Source organism: Cinclus cinclus, chromosome 7 (assembly GCF_963662255.1).
Source record: "Cinclus cinclus chromosome 7, bCinCin1.1, whole genome shotgun sequence".
Taxonomy (NCBI): Eukaryota; Metazoa; Chordata; class Aves; order Passeriformes; family Cinclidae; genus Cinclus; species Cinclus cinclus.
This window is the reverse complement of record NC_085052.1, coordinates 32,942,068-32,962,939: the sequence shown is the minus strand read 5'-3', so window position 1 is coordinate 32,962,939 and position 20,872 is coordinate 32,942,068. Positions and strand designations below refer to the sequence as shown.

Sequence of the window (20,872 nt, the reverse complement as noted above, 5' to 3'; positions counted from 1 at the left end):
AGGAAATAATGCTTTAAGTGGTTTAGGAAATTATGGGTACATAAATTTTTCTAATGTAGTAGAAGGGAAGATTTGTTTATCTGATGAATGAGGTTAGAATGGAGAATGCAGCCACCAGAAAGCAAAATTCTAGCAAACTATCAAGGGGTGAGCAAAATTCCCTCTAGCGCTGCAGGTTTTGAATGTTTGTAAACACTGATGGAGTGAAAACAACAAAATGATAATAATAAAAAGAAGTTTGTGCCTGCTTTTCTACTTGGTTTCTTCCCTGGGGGACTCCTCTTGCATCCAGAATCTTTCCCCCCAAAGACTTGCTATCAAAATATTTAGGAGACTCTCCTCTGAGAGAAGGCAAACAGGGAATATTTGGATACACTTCAGATCACTCTAATCTCCAGCCAGATCATCTGGCGTGAAGATTGTATTAGAACAGTGGTACTTGAGCACAGAGGAAAATAAAACAGGAGATGTGACATTAGAAAGGCACAAAGGAGCAGGTGGGCCTGAAACCAAGAGGGACAACAAGAAATAAAATAATTAAATAAGTTTTTTAATGTTCATACTTATGCACCAGAGCTGCCAGATGCTGGTGACTGTGCTGGAGGAGCAGGTTGCCAGCCAGGACTCTGATTTTGGCTTGGCAGGTTTGGGCAAATGCAGAATTTCCTTCTTTCCAAGTTGGAATTGCTGTCACCTGGCAAAGACTCCAGTAACTACCATTAAATCAGGCTGCAAGTGCTTCAGTGTGGCGGCAACTACCCCAGGGTCTTCACACCCTCTGCAAAGCCACCAGCGTCCCAGCAGGGCACAGAGCTGCTATTAATTAATTAAAATTAAGCTGACATTTGTTTAGGACTTTGGAGATAAAGCCCCAGACCGGCTCATTTCCAACACTGGAGCACAAGAGTTCATTTTGTTAAACAATCTGGAGTTCGGTGGGGGGAGAAAAGGAGCAAAGTGTGCACACCACACCCTCCCATCCGTGCTCCAAGATCCACATCTCACAGGGCGGGAACCATTGGATACCCTTCCCAAAAGGGCAGGGGGTCACCACAGATCCGTGGACGAGGAGCATGGCAAGAAGAGCCCTTTTCCCCTGGATTTGCTGCCCTGGACTGACTGTCTCCTGGCCTGGCTGAGGCTGGGGCGGTCGCTCACCGTCACAGTCGAAGAGCGCGAACACCACGTCGCACACGTGGTCCGAGAGCTCCACCTTGGCCACTGTCCTGGCCACCTGCTGCATGGTCACTGCAACAGAGAGAGGGCACAGGGTCACACAGGGTTCAGGATGTGCCAACTGCAGCAGGAGACTCCTGCTCCTCTGGGAAAATGGCCTTTGTGTCTTCAGAGAGGCTTGGAATGAGCTTGATCAACGAGGCAGCTCCTTCTAACAGCATTCTAAGGATGATAATCAAGCAACTATCCCAGCAGGCTGGGAATTCCAAAATCTGCTTTTCCTGTTGCAACCCAGTAATTGCAGAAGGAACCCACCCACCCTCCTGTAGGGAGCAGACCAGATTAACCTTGCAATGAAATAAAGAGTTGAATAGTTGTAAGGAATTATTTCCCTTTTCTCCCCAGACTGGCAGCAGAGAAGCAAGCAGGAGTTTTAGTCCCACCTTTAGAAAAAGGCAATCCATGGAGCTATCAATCTGGCAAGGTTAGGCAGTTGATTTTGCTGCACAAATGGGAAAAAAACAAACCCAAAACCCTCACTAGGCTGGTGTAAGTGTATTAAAAGTTCAGTTGCTTCCCTACAAAGCTTGACCCAAGGAAATACCATCCACAGCAACTGGGATCAATGTTTAGCTGTGAAGCAAGGGAAAAGAGGGAAGCATCACAAAACCAGACTGAAACCACAAACAGCTTCTGCTTTCCCCCACAGCATCCTTATAGGTTTCTGCACCCCCAGTCCTTCAGGAATTTTGGAGAGTTAAGTGTGTCAGAAGGGAAAAAATAATCATCCAATATATACCATAACTGGATTAATTACAAACTGCATAAAATATTTCTAAGAGGATTTTCTTTTTCATTAATGTTTACATTATTGGTACGTTCCACCCTGTTTCTCTTCCTGAGTGAAATTTGTGGTTTCTGAGAGGAATTCACAGCCAGCATCAGGTCCTCTTTCCCATAAAACCTCTCCTTTTATTAAATAATGCAGGAGAAAATTGAAATGACACATTGTATGTATGTAATATATATATAATCTCAAGCAGGATTCTGCTTTTTAAAAATTATTCTTTTTGAGTGAAATTCCTGTTCTCCATGAGTTCTTTAGCTCTAGTCAGCAGTTATTACTCTGTATGTCCTCAGAGAGTAACACCAAATTTCATTTAATTTGTTGTAAATGTGCATCAAGGTGCTTCACCTTGATGCCATCCTCCCTTCCTGGTGCCCTAGGTACCTATGGCTGTAGACTAACATGTTAAAAAAAAGTCAGATCGATTTCCTACATCACAGAATTCCAGAATGATTTGGGTTGGATGGGGCCTCAGAGCTCATCCAGTGCCACCCCCTGCCATGGGCAGGGACACCTTCCACCATCCCAGGTTGCTCCAAGCCCTGTCCAACTTGTCCTTGGAGATCAATATTCCAGAGATCCACAGGCAGCCACAGCTTCTCTGGGCACCCTGTGCCAGGGCCTCCCCACCCTCCCAGGGAACAATTTCTCCCTAACACCAAATCAAAATCTCCCCCTTCAGTTTAAAACCACTGCCCCTTGTCCTATTTGATTATAAATCATGTTTCCCTGCTGAGATTTTACCTGCTCCTTCCATCTCTGCAGGGAATTTCCTGATCCCTCCCCTCCTGTTTATTTTTCATGGCCGCAGTTTTCCCAGCTGGAACTTGTACTCACGGCCACCAGTTCCTGCTGCCTCTCTTATTAATCCAACTGCACAAGTGTCAGCTCCATCCCATCATTCTTGCTTGATGACAAAATTACTTCACAGGGGCTGCATGACTGTGCTGTGCTCGGTTAGGGCTGTGCTGGTTTTTAAGGAATCAGAAGGAAGAGGGAAAGTGTGTCTGCTTTCCACTTCCACACACACACACACTCCAGACCACAAGCTAACTCAGGGAGGCAAATAAAATTGAAGTAAACCTGCTAGAGTAATTTCTTTACCATTTCACAGAATGAAATAGGTGCTGTCTGGGGAACATCTCTTAAAACAAAGCCTGTCCAGGTTTGGGGTTCTGGGCTAGAAATTTTCCTGGATTTCATACCATCAAAAATGAATCCCACATTTCTATCTTGAAAAGCTTTTAAAATTTCAAGCACTGCTATCTCCCATTTAATTCTGTTCCTTTAATGAGTTCTTTTATGCAAGTTTAGTGTCTGACACAGTTATCCTTTTTTTCCACTCTGATTCCCAGAACTGCAGCGTGAGCAATGTCTCACCAAGTGCCTGCAAACGGGGCTTCGATCCAGGCCAGAGCCTTGCCAGATGGCAAACTTCACTTTTCCCCTCCAACCTGAGATTTATCTCACATGTGGCCAAAAGAATGGACAGCTGGGCTGCTGCCTTTGTTTTCCAAATGGCACTGGGGTGATGGGAGCAGAGGTCCCTGCCCGGGGCCATTCCAGGATGGAAAGGCAGGACACGTGTGCTCTGGGCTCCCAGAAATCAGTGTCAGGTTGATGCACACATTGCATTTCAAGGCTCCCAGTTGGAAATGTTGGATGCTATCACTGGCCACCAAAATCTATTTAACTTTTCACAGATCATTTGCATGAGTACGTGCTGGATCACACAGCCAGGAAGGAGATGGATAAGCCTTGTGCAATCCTGTGTGTACAGCTCATTTTCCTTTGCCTCCTCAAACTGGGAGGCTGCAGCCCTGAGGCTGAGCAGAAGCTGTTTTGACATCACAGGGAGCATGACAGAAAGTCACGGAGATCAGGGAGAAAAAAGCAGAGCTCCCAGACCAAAGGCAGAGCCAACCCCTTGTTTATGCAATATCCACAGCCAGAAATATGGAAAGAAAGGAGATTCCTTGGAGATATCTCAAACCTGACTGCAGGTGGCACAGGGGGAGCAGCTGCAGGGGATCCTGTTGGATATGAGGGTCTCCAGAGACCCCTCCCAAGTCCTCCCCTCCCAACTACCAGCACTGCCATCATTCCAGAGGAGCAATCTGAGCTGTGCTTCCAGAGGGGCTGACTTCTTCCATCCATCTCCAAGGCAGAGGAAAGCAAGCAGCAATTCCATGACTGCATTCTAGCTCACCTCTGCCTCCTTCCTGATTCCCTCTTGACTACTCTGCAGGCGTTTCAAGCAGCATCATTCAAATAAAATGATTTTCCAGGAACCGCTCTGAGGCTCCAGCCCTGCTCCAAGCCATGGATTAGCAGTGGGCTCAGCAGTTTCCCAGTGCTTTAGCCCATCCATGCCTTGCCCTAAACCCCAAAGGAGTTATCCCACACCAGCAGAAGGGCTGCTTGGAAAGCCTGGCTGCACACAGTGCCAGAAATAGTGCAATTCACACCCTCCTAAAAGGGAAATAAGCACCAAATTCATTTCCTGTCCTGCCTCCAGCTGTGAGCCCAGGCTGGGCAAGTGTTCTAAGGAATGCTTGTGATTTAAGAGAATGACAGCTATTATGTAGCTGAGCAAATGAAAGATGGGCAAACAAATAATCTGGGTGTTTTTAAATGGGTCATTAAAATACAGGTTTATGATCCTTTTTAGAAGAAGATGTGACTTTAATTCAGCACAGAAAACAGGCTGTTGAGCTCTGGCTGCTTGGTACCAGCCATTTTTTCCCCTCTGAAATTTTAAACAGCCCTTCTAAAATCATAATAATGTTTGCTGCATTGTTAGCAGCAAGTTATTAAACAAATTATTACACTCTTCCTAGTCCCCATCTCAGTGTAATTTTTTACATTTTTTAATTTGTAACCAGCAACCTTGTGAAAGCTTCACTTTTGGGAGGGCACACCCCATTTATGGTTTACTTGACTAAAATCTGATTCCTGCCCAAGAAAGATTCCCTTACCCCAGCCAAACACTCCCAGCTCAGCGAGCACAAGCTCATTAACAGCACATAATTAAACAGCAATCATATTGATTTACCAACTTCTCACGGACCTAAATTCTGCAAAAATGTATATTCCACGACAGGATAAATGCTAATTTCCTGTAGGCACTGAGTAAATTTGATTTGCTGAGCTATTACTTCCTCTGGGATGCTGCAGAGAGGGCTCAGAACAGCAGCAGTACACCCAGACTTGGTATTTTACTTTTAAATAAAAGAAACTCCTGACAGGTTCTTTTAAGTCTTTACTGTAATGATGATCTAAACAAAAGGGTATATATGATTCCCCCCCAAAAAATTTAAGATGAGAAAGGTTGCTGACACACAAAAGAAGAGATGTGACATATTTGTTTCCCCTCTGTAATTCCACTGCCCCAAAAACTATTAATGCAGCAGTTGGAATAGCTGACTTTCAAAATGTTTAATTCTGCAGCTGCCTCAAAAAATCAGCTTTAATTTTGTAGTAGACAAGAATTTCCACTTAGCCTAAAAAAATCTTTTAATGAGTTTGCCATCTCTTTTTCACATTCTCAGACTGTTAAAAAAAAAAAAATCCCTCTTCCAAAACCCTAAAGACCAAAGCACCCACTTGTGACAGATCCTGGCAGCAGAGTGGAACTTTGGTTTGATACATATATTTTGGGGCTTTTTTGCCTGGTTTTTTTTTATTTTTTTGTTTAACATCAGCCTGTCAGATCTAAGAACATACCTGAGCTAGACCAGCTCAGAAAATAAAACATGACGAAAAGGAGGAGGATATGGATTGGTCTGATCAATAAACCACATTTTTACCAAGGTCCCCAGGAAACACCAGCTCTGAGGTTTATTCAGCCCACTCCCCTGGGTTATCTGAAATGAGTCTCTGGATAGACTTTAACACTCAGTGTGGGACTTCAGTGGTGTTCCAGGGCTCCTCCTCTTTCCCTCCAGCACTCCCAGGAACTCTGAAGGTGTCTGCCCCTGCTTGAAATTTCTGATTTCCATTCAGAAATGCAGCATCCAGCCCTTACTTCTAGGTAAAGTCTCTGATTTTTGAGCAAAGCTGAAACAAAACTAGGGTTGAACAGTTCCTACCACCAGCCCCACTGCTGCTGTGCCTCTGCCACGTTGATCAGAGACCTCCACAGAAGATAACTGTGCAAGAATTTTTTTATACTCATTTTTTAAGTCCTTTGTAAAAGGAGAAAAAAAGGTCACTTCAGAAGATGGGAATGAAGAAGAAACACTGGTGTCCCTGGAACCACAGCCTGTGGCACACTCATTAGGTGACCTTGCCTCTCCACACAGCAGAATGGTCCTTCTGAAGGTACCACCATAAATCACTGCTTCCTCATCCATGCAGGCTACACATGTCAGCCTTTATTCTCCCTGTATCTAAAACTGTGGAAGTGAAAAACCTGAAATCCCTCTTTATCCATGGATGTAGTGAGCTAGGCACCTCATTACAGGGAGGAATTGCAATTTGGGTACATTTTTCCTGTCAGCCTGGGCTTGTCTGGCATCTTCTTAACTCCAAAGACACGGCATGAGTTGTGCTCCCTCAGGCTTTCAGCACCTGAACGTCCCACAGGTTTGAATACCTTTATCAAGAGAAGCTCCAGCCATGTGGTAGAAGCTCAAAGCAGTGTCCACGTCATTTATGTTCTTCAGAAAAGTGAAGAAGTTCTCCACCTCCTCAAAGGTCAGCCCCTAGGACAGAGAAAAGACACTCATGTGGTGATGGGAAAAGGAGATCACGGACACTGCCTGGAAATGACACAGTGATTCATTGGCCCAAAGTTGTAGCCAGAAGGGAATTCATCTGCACACTCCAAAAACTCAGCCTTGAGGATGCGGGTTGTGACCTGGACTTTTCCTCCCCTCCTGCTTCCCTCCTGGCCCTACCAGTCCCACCAGGGGAAGGGACTGAAAACCATTTCCCATGTGAGCAGACACACCCCAAGCCTACAGCTGGGATGTAGTTTAATTTGCAATTCACCTGCAAACAGGTGAATTGATAATTTTTCTTGAAGCCTGCACACTTGCAACAACATCAAACAATCCATACACTGTAAGGTCTCTCCCAAGAGATTTGGGGATCCCTGGGGGAATTCATGTCTTACCCAGTGTGGCAGAAGGTGACACTAAAGCACAGAAGTGTCCCACCCTGCTTTGCTGCTGGAGGAAGGGTGCCTGTCTGCCCCACTTACCTGGGCCAGGTGAGCATGTGCTCAGTGAGATCTGACAGCCACGCTCTGCGATAGTCATGGAAAAACATCCTGAGATCCCCAGGAGAAGAACTGCCAATGAGCACAGCTCTGGGAACCCCACCTGCTTACACCACACCTGGTTTTATCACCCTGTTCAGCTCCAGCACAAGCACAGCAGTGCTGGGACAAGAGCCAGAGTCTCCAACTCCTCCAGCAGAGCCACGGCGTGGAGCCAAGGGAGGAGGTGAATCATCAGCACAGTAATAACCACTCAGACTCCCTCTCTGGGAGACATAAATCAGCTTGTCAACAGGAGTTCAGGTTCAGGCTCCTCCTATCCTGCCTGGCACGACAGAGTGATAGAGCAAGATATTAAAAATCCTAACTGCAGAACACGGCACAGTTCCATGATCTGGATGTGTTCAGCAGGTACTGTCAAATATAAATTTACACAATCTGCTGCGACTTTGCTCAAACAACTTCTGATCAGGGAAGACGCCACCAATCTTTTGAAAGAACAAAGAACATTTTTAAGGTCCTTCCATACAGACATTTGCAGCTTGTCCCTATCTTTGTGTGACTATGTATTACTGCACTGATGATCTACGTGTGCACTGTCACATGCAACAGCAGCTTTGTCAGCTCTGGACTCGTGGATCTGGGCCAGAAAGGATGAGATGGCAAAATGGGAGAGCACATGTGAACAACAGAGCTGACTGAAGAGAGAAATCCCTGATGACTCTGCAGGGAGCTTTCCTTCAATGTTTGCCTGCTCCTCTTCCAATGAGGAACACTAGGATGTACAGCAGAATTAAATTAAACACTGTCCTAGGAAAAAAAATGATCCAATAAATCAGGTACTTCTGCAGGAAGCACTGCAAAGATTCCTCTGTTTTGCACAATGGTTCTGCAAGAGAAAATATCTTTGCAATTATCACGATGCCTCCCTGCCTGGGAGCAGGGCACTGAGAGTGTGGAAAGCCTGGAGGAACCACAAGGTTGTGTGGCCACTTCCAGGCCAGCAGAAAACATTGTGCTGTGATCTGCCTACTCTGCCTGGGACATCTGAGGTTTGTAATGTTCTAAGCAAAGAGCCACAAACCTTGTATTTTCCTGGAATTCCCAAAATGGCAGATGCCAAGGCCAAGCAGCACTGCTGTCTGTGCAAAATGGACCCTTGTTGGGAATCCTGGAATGGTCTGGGTGGGAAGGGACCTCAAATCCCATTTCATTCCACTCCCTGCCACGGGCAGGGACACCTTCCACCATCCCAGGCTGCTCCCAGCCCCACCCAACCTGGCCTTTGTGGTCCTTTCACCAGCTGAAAAAAACCAAACCAGTGACACACCTGTATCCTAAAAATCGTGGCTTTCATGTGGACAAAACCACCAGATGTCTGTAGCAAGAATACCATCAGTATTATGTTTGTTTTTTTTTTTGAGGAATCATATAGGTGAGGCTGGCACCAGCATTAACTTTGTTCCAGCTACCAAAATAAAATAAAAATCAGAGACTGGGACAGCCTCAGGCAAGTCAACAGATGAATGATCACCTCTTTCAAGGCATTTGTAGCTCTAGCTGTTGATTCATAATCAGCTGAATCCTTTCATCACCCAAGTAATCCTCACAAAACAAAAGCAGGGAGACTCCAGAAGCACTTATCTGCTTGTAACACAACAGCTCAAACACCTCCTGCAAAAATTAGGGCTTTTCACACCTAGGAACCCAGGTTCAGGCAGGAATTCCACCTCACTGTCACCCCCTGCTATCTCCACAGAAAAATACCTCAGCCAGCCCCTGAAGCACATGTAGGAGAGGACATGAATCACTGGTTTCTGAAGAGACAGCTTGGTTTTCTAGCACTTAGGGGGGCATAAACCAAATAATAACTCGGTTGTGAATTGCTGATGACTCAGATTCTTTTTACCAGGAAAAAAGCATCTGTGTAAGTACAACTTGGGGAGGACACTCATAAGCAATGTTAGACAAAACAGAGTGTGGCAGCTCTGCTGAATAGGCAAAGTTCACCTATCCAGGGTAAGATGGGATTTTTCCTCAAGAAAAATAAAAATAATGAAAACAGATAAGCAGTTAAAAGAAGAAAGCTTACCACTCCCAAAAGCAGGAACGCAGAATAACAGCACTAGAAAACAGCTGAAGATTAGATTAAACCCAGAGTTTTGTTGTTTTGGAGGCTGCCAGGGCTGCTTTGTGCAGTCAAGGTTACTGCATCAGAGAAGGAAGACAAGGTTTGACAGATTCCATAAGGAAGTTTTCTCAAAAGAACTGCACTTCCAAGGGAAAGCCTTGCTGGGTGAGTTTGAGACAGTTTCTGGGCATTTCATCCTCACCAGTGTAAGAATAATGAACTTTTCACCAATTCTGTTCCATGCAATATATATATTTTTTGCTGTATTACCCATTTTCTCTCCTTGAAAGTCCTTGGAAGAAAGGAAGATAAAGATTTGCTCTGAATCTGGCTGGCTGTAAATAGAAAGACAATCTGGCTGATTTGGGGATGAGGAATAAGGTAAGAACATGAAGTTCTTCCTCTGGCACAGATGTCAGAGTCTTGGCATACACATGAAAGGAAGAAAACATCTGCTGTAGGAAACCTTCCAAAATAAATTCCTTTGCCTCTTTGCTCACACATCCAGCTACTGTTCAGTAATATCTATACACACATAGGTGGATATATATCTTATATTTATATATAAAACCCCAAAAATCACAGCAAAAGAATCAACAATTTTCAAACTTCAAAAGCAGAGCTGATATTTTCTATTAGACACATATTGCATTTAAGCACTTTCTGCTGGAGAAATCAAATGATTCCTGGTAATGTAGGAATCCCACTAAGGAACAAAAAAAGGAGCAGACCCTGATCAAAACTTGTGTTTTATAACACGCTTGGCACCTAAACCAGCTAAGAAATAAACTCTGGTTCTGATGTCAGAAGAAAGCAGTTCTAAAACAGCCAGCCAAAGACTTTCCATCCATTCTCACTTTGATGAATTGCTTGTTTATATCCCAGTTAATAAAAGAACATTGGGGCTTAATAAAAGCACATCCATTATAGGGGCAGATGTAAAATTCTAATGCTCAATGATTTCTCAGCCTATACTTGCCTTACCTGATAAAGCACATCTTCTGGTATGGATATCTTATTCCAAGGTCTCTCACTGAAATTAATGAGTGTAAGGTCTGCAAACTTCTCTCTAAACTGTGAGTAATTTTTCCAAGAAGTTAATAACTAAATAATAAACTGCCTGGTCACAGCAGCTAATGAATCCAAGGTCGAGCCAGGAACTGGGAGCACGGCTTCAGTGTTTGTTCTGGCTCCAGACCCAGGGTGCCATTCAGCAAATTGAATTTTTAAAATTACAGCATCTATTTTCATAAGGAACAAACCTACAGCCTGCACTGGACACTGACCACTTCACTCCCAGCTCTTCCTCTCTCCACCACGCCTTAACATGGAGCGGGTGCTTTTCCGAAGAACGCGGGGATTGCTTAACTCATTTCTCAACCCAGCCTAGGGCTGAGAAATTTTCCCCTATTTTTCCATGAGTGCCACTGACCTCTCCATCCTGGAAGTGCTTCTTGAGCTGTTTGAGCATGACAGTGAGCTTCTTGGACTGCACCCCGCTGTATGCCAGCAGCATGCTCCCGAACTGCCGCTCCGTGATCCGCCCGTCCACCGGGTCGTGCCTCTCAAACTACAATGGAAAGGAAAACGGGGAGATGAAAACAGGAGCAGCAGAAAGCTCCACCTGAGGTATGAAGCATTATAAAAAGGCACCATAAAAAATTAACATTGCAGGAAACACTGGTGAAGGAGAAGTCCTGATGTGCTCCAGTATCTGCTTTCCCCAGGATTGTCTCTTCACATTCTCCTTATGTGCAATTCCTTGGACAGCTCTTGGGAGAAGCCTTTGTATGTCACCCTCCCAGTTTTGTCCCAGTGAGTGATTCCATGGTTCCTCTAAACAGGGACAGTGGTGGTTAAATCAAAGAGAAGTCTAGCAAAGGTCTTCTAATTTTACTCTTCTCTGCTCCAAGGCCTGTAGCAGTGTCCCAGCAAGGGAAGGTTCATGGATGTCTCCAGACTTCACCCTCCCCAAGTTCTCCTCATTCTCAGACCCTCCCAGTCCCTGACTCTTACAAATGCTGCTGTGAGAAAGGTTTTCTCCACTGATCCATCTCTCCTGGCTTCCAGTGCAGGGAAGGAGGGAAGAGCCATTCCCCAACTTGGCAAGGTGCTGGCTGGGAGCACCAGGTCTTTGCCTGCTGAATAATGGGGATTTTAGCTTTTCCTTTTCCCCCACCTCTGTGAATCTACAAACATCAGTTAGACTTCACTCAGCTTCACAGACCTCAGCACTCGGGATCCCTCACTTGGGATAGATTATATCCCTTCAAATTTACCAGGAAACACAAGACCAACACTCCAGCTGATCACAAACCAGATGACATTTAAAAACAAAATTAATTTTTAAACTCATGGGGAACAACTTGATACCAGTGATTGACATGCTGCTGCCTGCTGAGTTGACCATTCCTGCCTCAGCTGCTCTTTGGTGCTGATGAATTTTTAATTATTACCATATCAACCAGATTTTGACTGCTTTTCCCAGTGGGAAACCAAGGGATTCCTGGTAAGTGGGGCACCAAGGCTGGAGGGATTTGTATGGGTGACTGGCAGGAGGCAGATCCCAAATGGAGCAATTCTGCTCCTCAGCCCCCTAGCGTTTTCACCTCAGTGGACCACACAGTTTTGGGGGGAAAATGGTGATTTTTACTGTCATCTGATACAGGCTTTGGGGATCACTCACGATGCAAAACATGGGCCTCTCCCTTTCTCCTGTGCTGGGGAAAGGAGAGGGAAAACTCCTTTGTTGGAAATGTTCTTCATTAAAAACCAGAAGTAGTAGTTTCTGCCACGCCTGAAGAATGCAAAGAAAATGCCCCTGGGACACAAAAATTTGCCATCAGTGCTGCTTCAAAAGCAGCCCTGATGCTTTCCTCTGCTGTAATATTCCTAATTTCATCCCCAAAGACACAAATCAGCATTTTTCTACCAACAGCCTTAAAATACCCTGAGTTTTAGCAGAGCTTTAGGTAGCATCCTTAATTAAAGGCTAGGAAATGGGTCCAAATATCTCAGATCAACCTCCTAAGTGGTGACTATGCTTAGAAAATCTCCAGTTGGTGTCTAAAAGCCCACCAGCCCCCTCTTCCCTTGCCTTGCATTAAGGATCAAACATTGGGCAGCTCCATGGGGTAACACAAGCAATCAGAGCTCCCTGCAGATGGGGAAATAAAGAACCAGCTCCTTGCAGTTTCTTTGGAACTAAACCTTCAGACTGTGGTTAGTTTTGCACTACCAGACACAAAAAAAACCCAAAAAACAAAACAAAACAAAAAAAAGAAGGAAAAATTAAAATAGTTTACACTTTCTTTTCTCTACACACACACACACAACTAGTCAAAAGAAATTAAAAAAGCCTGGAAACTATGGAATTTATGCTGCTTATTATTTATTTCACTTTAAAATGAACATCTCTAATATTCAACCAGAACACTCAGATGCCCACTGTCATGTACATTGCAAAGGTCAGCCCAGAAGCGGGCTGAGAAGTGAGAGCTGGTCCACATCCAGTTCCTAAATTCCAGTATGACCACCACTGAACTGAGAAAAAGCAACAGCATCACAGTGAGGGATAAAGAAAGTTCAAATCTTGCCTCCAAGCTACTGTCAGATGCATTTAAATTAATTACAGAAGGGATGAGCGGGGCATGTCATTTAAAGAGAAATTTCAGGGAGGGAATTCTGCTTATTTTTTACTGGTATGTCAGAGACTGTATTTATCCATAAAGAAATTTGGCTTCAAAGGATTTGTGAGTGGAAACCCATTGATTCCTGACAAAAGAAAACTACTCCTGACACCCCCTTTCCCACCTCCCTGCCCAGGAGCAGAGGTACACCCATGCTCCTCTAGCCAAACACAACTCACCACTTGGAAACGAAGGAAGCGCAAAGCCTACAGGAATTTTTCTTTCAGGACTCAATACACAGCTGACAGTGTTAAGTGTTAAAAACCTTGGGGTATTTGAAAAAGCAGGAAAAATAGTGCCCATTCCCAGGTATTTTGCCTCCATGCACAAGATGATTTTAAAACAGTTTTTCTGTTTTATTTTTTTTGTTTACTGGGGGGGAAATAAGCCCAAACCCTACAAGGCAGGGATACAGGGCACAGCACATTGGGATTTATTACAGCCAAGCAAGTCCTCTGACAGCCTTTTCCCTTTTCATGGATCCTAAAGAAGGAAAAGCAGGGCCAAAGCAGTCGCTCAGCCAGCATTATTCTGAGGAGGATGGAGCAGCTCCTGCTCCCAAAATCCCACTGGGACAGAGGACAGGGGGGTCTTACACCATCCCAAACTGCAGCCCCAAAATCGACACACACAACCAGCCAGCGAGTCCAGCAGCTCCAGAGCAGCTTCCACTCGCAGCCACTTGGTGCCAGCAGTGGATTCTGCATCTGCACGAGGCAAGGAGAATGGGATAGAATGCTGGCCACTGCTCTCCCTGCGGGCCAGGAAACCTGAGGTGCTGAAGAAATTAGCTTCAAATATAAAAGGCTGTGTTTTGAAATTCATTAAAAGCCAACGTGACGTGAAAGGAAAACCAAGGCATTTATGGAACAGTTCAGTAGGAACTGGAATGACAGGACAGGAGGGAATAGCTTCGAACTAAAAGAAGGGAGGTTTAGATTGGATATTAGGAAGGAATTGTTCCCTGAGAGGGTGGGGAGGCCCCGGCCCCCGGATCCCTGGAAGTGTCCAAGGCTGGGTTGGATGGGGCTTGGAGCAACCTGGGATGGTGGAAGGTGTCCCTGCCCATGGCAGAGGGGTGGAATGAGATGAGCTTTAAGATCCCTTCCAGCCCATTCTAAGCCATTCTGGAATCCTTTGAGAGGGGAAGAAGGCAGGAGAAATGGGGTGCAGCCCTTGACTTCAGCAGCTTTGCTTTGCTAGCCCAGGCCCAGCAGCCAGTCCAAATACACAGCAAGGGTACTCCCTGATGTTTTCTTTTTTACTTAAATTATTACCCATAACCTTAAACACATGTTAAATAGTCCCAAAACTCCCCCCCAAACCTGACAGGATGAGCATATTCCTGCTCCTCTACAAGATGAAATGCTCAGTTTTGTTCAAATAACCCCACTCTCCTTCCTTCTGAGAGAAAAGCTTTCTCACATGAGGAGAGCAGAGGACAAATAAGCAATTTTCCCTGCTTCTACATCTCCTTAATTGCACAACTTTATAGAAAGGCAATACAAGGATCCATCACAAAACAACAGACCCATAGTATCTTTTCTTGCTTGCCTCACTATTTTTTTCCTCCACTAACTCAATCTGTCTTTCCCTGCAGGAAAACAAATCCCAGGCTCTGAGGAGCATCCAGCCCAAACCAATTCAGAGACACCACCACAAGAAACACCCTGGTGGGAAAAAAAAAAAAAAAAAAAAAAAACAAAACCAAAAATCAAACCTGCTGGAATTTCCTAAATGCAGACATTGGTTTACTTTCATCTCTCCTTCTGCCAGCAAGTCTCACTGATGGGACATGAAGCAGCTCTGATGGCCTCAGAAAAAGGCCACATTTGGGTACCACACACTTCTCAGGGGAAGGTTTCTCTTCCCAGCTGACTCTCCTTCCTCCTCAATAAATTTGTTATAATCAAAAGTATCAATAGGGGAAGATTCTACTTAAAACTGCAGTGCTAAAATCCTCTCTAAGCAGAGAAGGGGAGTTTAAAAAACTGCTTAAAAAAGGAGGAGCAGTGTTTTGTGACTGCTGCCACCAGACCCAACTGGGCCTTGCTCTGCAGTTGGGGAAGGGGACACCAAAGCCCTCAGAGAGGGCTCAGCACCACCAGACAACCTCAAGTGGGTGTCAAAACCTCCCATGCAAAAGCAGGATAAATTCTACCTGGAGATCATGCCCCTCCTTCCTAGCCTGGCATTTTTGGGCCCGACACACTGAGACACTGGTGGCTTGTGTCTCCTGCTTCGTTTGCTGAAGAAGAAAATGGCTAAAATAACCTCCAGGCCCTTGCACTTGGCACAGGCACAGACAGCATTTAGGATCCACCAAATCCCATCGGTGCAGGAGAGAAATACCCAGTTTTAACACGAGCCAGCACCATGAAAACACAGCTCAGACTCTTCCTAAAGCAATGCCAAAAGGATACACTTCTTATCCTCTTCAAACACTCATATTAGCTAAATATCCATCTGTATTTTAGCAGGCTCTTGCATTTCTAGGAAGGCTTCCCCTAAAAACCAATCAAACAGATGATATGTTCTCCACAATCTCAAAGCAAGGATCTTAAATAAATGTATGTGTGCCACATTGCTAATTGAGATAGCAAAGAGAAATACATCTACAAGAACTTTTGGATGGGGAGAGAAGTGTTGAGGGATGATCTTGGAGCTTCTTTCTGCAGGTTAAAAAAAAACAACCATGGAAGAAATATTTCTAATACTAATTCCATCAGGTTTAGGGGGAGCTGAAAAAGGTGACCTGCTCTGTACATAATAAGGAATCAAAAGGGTCTGGGAATAATGATTTGTAGGGTAATACTCCGATTCATAATATATGACCCTTTAAAGTGGTATTTGCTCAAAGCTTTATTTGACAGGCTGTAATACATTATTTATCTGCAAACTACTGCAGCACTGGCTCTGTTTACTGTTCTGGAGAAGGAGGCTGCCAGGATCTCTCATCAAGTTGCATATACAACTATGACAGGAAGAAAAAGAAAGGGGAAAACATTGTTTATCTCCCTAAATCCCAGCAACCTCGTCTGTCCAAAAAAATTTAATGTATTTGTGAGTAAGCTGAAGTGTTTGCACAGGCATCAAATTACAGCAAAAAAAAAAAAAAAGGCAAAAGTTTGTAAAGGTTTTTTGTTTGGTAAGATTTAAAATACTTTGATTGAAGATTTAAAATACTAATTTTTTTGGGGGGGGGGAACGGGGGGGAATAATTATGCTGAAAGTTTTCTTCTGTGGACATGCATCTAAAGCACTGGGTTTTGCAAAATGAAGCTCAGCCTGCTCTGGACACAGCCTACAAAGAGCCCCTGGGTGTAATTACTGCATGATTTGGTAAAACCCACTCAAAGACACAGCTCTAAAGATGTTCAGAGCTGCCAACAGCAGGGGGAATGAAAATGGGAAGGAGGAAATGCCAAACCCAGCATGGACCATCGCTTCTCTTTACCTTAAAAATGTAATAAAAGAAATGAAAGAAATGGGAACTATTTCCACATGAGAAAAATCCAATCTTTCAAACGCTCTCCCTGTTCACACTTCCCCCCCGCCTAAGTGAATATATAGCAGCCAGGTTAAAAATGCCCCTCTGTCAGCAGCAGTGCAATCCCAGCAGACCTGATGTTGGAGAGCAGCTTTGGAGATTTCATTGACCTTGGCAAGCCACTGCTTCCTGCAAGGGGGAAAAATTCATTCCCATCACCAGCCACTTGTTCCGCTTTAATGAGCGATTAAAAAAAGGTTATGTAAAGATGGCTGCACCTGAACTTCAGCCCCACGAATGAAAATATCTTCCTGCAGGCTCTGAGTAGATCTGTGTTTTGAAATTCTGTGCAGTGAGGGAACGGAAGGAAGGAAACCTAAAGAAAAGGAATCAGTAATGCTAAGGAAAAGGGACACATCTGATAAATTAAAGGGCTGGAGAGGGGGAAGAGTTGAGCAGTCTCCTCCCTTGTCTGTTCTCCAGACCTGGCTCTGTTACTGCCATCCCTGCCCTTGACAGTGCTCCTGGCACCACAGAACAAAGCAGTTTTTCTGTCCTGCATGCTCTCTGAATAAGAGGAAAGTTCAGAAGCAGAACAAACTCCCAACACTCCTGCAGGAAAACGCACAGGACAGCGGAGCTGCAAGCATCTGAGTGAAGCCATTACTCTGAAAAACACCAATATCTAAGTCTCCATGGAACTGCTATACACAGTCTTATTAAGAAATACAGCTCCCTCACTGCCTGCTAAGAGTTCACACTGTTTTCTGCTTGACCTTGGTGCTCAATTCCCCAAGAAGAATATGTTTGCAGTAGTTTAATTCAGCCTAGCAGGGAAAAGGGTCCTGCTTCTACATCCTTCCTGCATCAGCAAAAGCAAAGCCAGGGCTGAAGCACAGCCAGCAACGTGTGGAGGTGCAGAACAGCTCTGAATTCAGAGCCTCAAAAGGGAGAAAGAGCAAGAGGACTGAGGTGTTTGCTAATCCAGCAGAAGGAGGAGGAAGTCAGGTACCTGCTACAAGAACAGATTCACACAGACATCCCCAGCCTCTGACCCACCAACTTTCACTGCTCCCTGGCTGTTGGCTAATTTGGTTGTGCACACATAAACAAGAGCATCTATGCTAAATAGCTTGTATTTCCTAATTCATGGACTCTGATACAAACCTCCACACATTCCTGTGGCAAGGTAATGAATCCAAACAGCACTGCTGGGATTTCATTTGCAGGGGTCCCACACAAGGCTCCGCTGCACTGCGGGAGCTCGGCAGTGGATTTACACACCCTTCAGAAACCAAAGGAGCCTGTTGGTACAGAGCAAAGCCTTCCACTGCTGCTAATGATGCAATAAATAGAAATTCCAATAAAATCCTCCACGGCTTCCCCTGCAGAGCCACTGCATCAACCATGCTGAAGTCACCTGGTTCAAATACAAGCAAGGCAGCAGTGGGTATTCTCCCACCAGGTGCTTGCCCCATGAAGCATCCATCCCAAACAAGAGGATGCCACAGCTGCTCCTTTGTGTTCCAGCCCGTCCCAGCCATGCTCACAAGCAGCTGCAGCACATGCACTGCCACACCATGCCACCCTCACTGGCACACTCCTGGATCATTGGACATTTTGGTAACCAGCGACAGGACCCAAGGAAATGGCCTGAGGTTGTGTCAGGAGAAGTTTAGGCTGGATATTGGGAAAAGGTTCTTCCCTCAGAGGGTAGTCAGACATTGAACAGGCTCCCAGGGAATGGGCACAGCCCCAAGGCTGCCAGAGTTCCAGGAGTGTTTGGGCAATGCTCTCAGGCACAGGGTGGGATTGTTGGGGTGTCCTGGGCAGGGCCTGGAGTTGACCTCCATGATCCTTGTGGGTCCCTTCCAACCCAGGACATTCTGTGATTTTACAGCTGACATGCAGTTGTTCCATATGCTCTTATAATCCTGAGGCCCCCAAAACCACCCCACAGACTCTCCCACTGCCCTTCAGAGTAAGGCACTGTGAGGTTTTGATTTTTCTGGTACAAATTTCGTCACTTGGACTAGGGAGGAATCATTTAGGAACAGCATTTATGGCACCTTCTGACTGAGGCACAAAGATCAGCTTCCAGTAACTCACCCGTGACAGCAAACCCCTGACCCACCAGCAGTGCCCCTGCTCAATGGAAAAAGGGACAGGAATCAACCTGCCTTGGATTTCAACTAAACTTTCCCTAGTGCACACTTAGGCATTTCATTACCTGCTCTGCTGTTCCTGATTGATGAAAATGACTTGCCTCAGACTCCTTTATGGTGACTCCTCGTGTTTACTGAGACAGTTATATCTCCCTTCTGTCTTTCCTTTAAGCTGCACATTCCATGGCCTCATAACTTATCCTCAGATTTTCTTTTTCCATACCAATGTTCCACTCTTAATTCTCCCCAAGTCTTTGGCTGACACTGGACAAGAACTGAATGCCAGCTTTTCCCCAAACCTGAGGTAGTGCAGTCAACCTGAAAGCCTCACGTGACCCTTTCCACTCACATGCCAAGACAAAAGCAGGCTGCCAGCTCTGAATGCTGTCAAAATCAGGATGAGCTGTCCAAAACACTTCCACTGCCTGCCTAGAAATTGCCAGATTACATATGTGTATGCTGGACTGTGCCTCCTTAACTACAGAGTTCCCTGATGTGAAACTATTCACAGTGGTAGGATGATCCCACATTTAACTGGATGTGTCACAAAATTCTGTCACCCACTCTCATGGCTATCCATCAAAGGCAGGGACATCAGCCTCACTTCTGTTCCCAAAACTCCTAACATGGGAAATGCAGAAGAAGGAGTATGCAGGTCTGCAGGGTCTCCTGGTAACTCCCCTCTCCTTGGCACTAAATCCATCATGGCTTTGTCCATCTCTGACTTTAGTAAGTACTTCTGGAGGGCAAAAGACTCCATATGCAGATCTTCTTTTCCTCCAGAGCTGTTTAAAGGTTATTAGTTATCACCATACCTTCTATCTAGTCAGGGCCTGACAACAGTGACACAGACACATCACTCATCCTCTGGGATAAACAGGGGCCTCATGGGGCACACTTGAGGCTTTCTGTATTTAGCCATCAGCCCATCCTCCTCTCCTTCCCCTGCAGCCAGGTCAGGAAATCACTAACAAAGAACACAAACAACTTTTGTACGTGTCATTAACTACCCTACTGAAGAGGCAATTCCACTAGTGCTGGTTTGGCTTTTCAGATGTAAGGATCACATGAAGGAAGAAGAAGCAAATCTGGAACTAAAGCAGGAGTTCTAGATATACAGGTTATAGATACAGAACTAGGTGTAGAACTGACAAAACTATGTAAGTACACAAAATCCATTACAGGATTGCTGAAAAGGCAGAATTCATAAGAAAAAAAGGGAAAAAAAGACACTGCCCATCATTGCTCCCACAGGGGCTGGGTCAGTGGTGAGGTTGAAGTGAGAGGATCAGCAGGTAAAGGACAACTCTGAGAGACAACAAAGCTAATCATGACAGAGAATGTCACAAAGGTGACTTAAATGTCTTGTATGAGTTCGACAGCAAATTGACCTCTAAAAAGTCTGAGGTTTGGACCCCTCCTTACAAAGCTCAGCCAATCTGACACTGTCAGACTTCATTTTTCAGGCTACTCCAAACAACTTACTTAAGTTACTCATTTTCCCCCTAAATAACTGCAGCAGGAACAAAGACATGTGACTCATTACTGCAAGCTTTGTTGCCCGTGTTAAAAAAACACTGAAAATCTGAACTGCTCTGCCAACCTATATAAAAACAAGGCAAAATCCCAAAAAATCTTGAGTAAGCTGTAACAACAGAGCAGCTTTTAATACCTGCCACAGGATTACTTGCATGCTAACTGTTCCAACACTGGGACTCAGAAAGATTTAAGTTATTACCCTAAAACCCACCTGAGCAGCATCAGAAATGCCTTCTGAAACCAGAGCATTTGTGAAGACAGGCCTGAGATCCCAAAGGATCTAATGAGGTGTGTGCAGATGGAAGAGCATCCGTCACCCCTCCTTCATAAAAATCAAACCAGGCAGTAACTGTATTGGCACTGGCCATGAAAACAGGATTTTCCAGGATAAAGAAGCCTGGTGCTGTGCTCAAGGATGCTGGCTGGCAGGCAGTAATGATGCCTTTGTGATATTTGATAATTTACACAGACATAAATATCTTTTATTGTCCCCAGTTATAAACAGCCTGTTATAGAAAAACAACTACTATTAGCCAGGAAGATGCACAATTGACTGAAATCATCAAAACCTAAATTGTCTCAGCAGAAAAAGAACAAGTATAATGAAACTT

The 20,872-nt window shown here is 44.8% G+C and overlaps 1 protein-coding gene across 6 annotated transcripts in view; it reads right to left on the bottom strand.

Moving 5' to 3' along the window:
- The window catches only part of MICU1 (mitochondrial calcium uptake 1), an 84,159-nt gene that overhangs the window by 957 nt on the left and 62,330 nt on the right, over nucleotides 1-20,872 (bottom strand). For all 6 annotated transcript variants that reach the window (XM_062496851.1, XM_062496850.1, XM_062496852.1 and 3 more), the window contains 3 exons: nucleotides 10,811-10,948; nucleotides 6,621-6,729; nucleotides 1,159-1,248 (listed from right to left, as the gene is read on the bottom strand). In XM_062496851.1, the coding sequence (XP_062352835.1) occupies nucleotides 1,159-1,248; nucleotides 6,621-6,729; nucleotides 10,811-10,948 (337 nt within the window). The remainder of the gene's footprint in view (nucleotides 1-1,158; nucleotides 1,249-6,620; nucleotides 6,730-10,810; nucleotides 10,949-20,872) is intronic.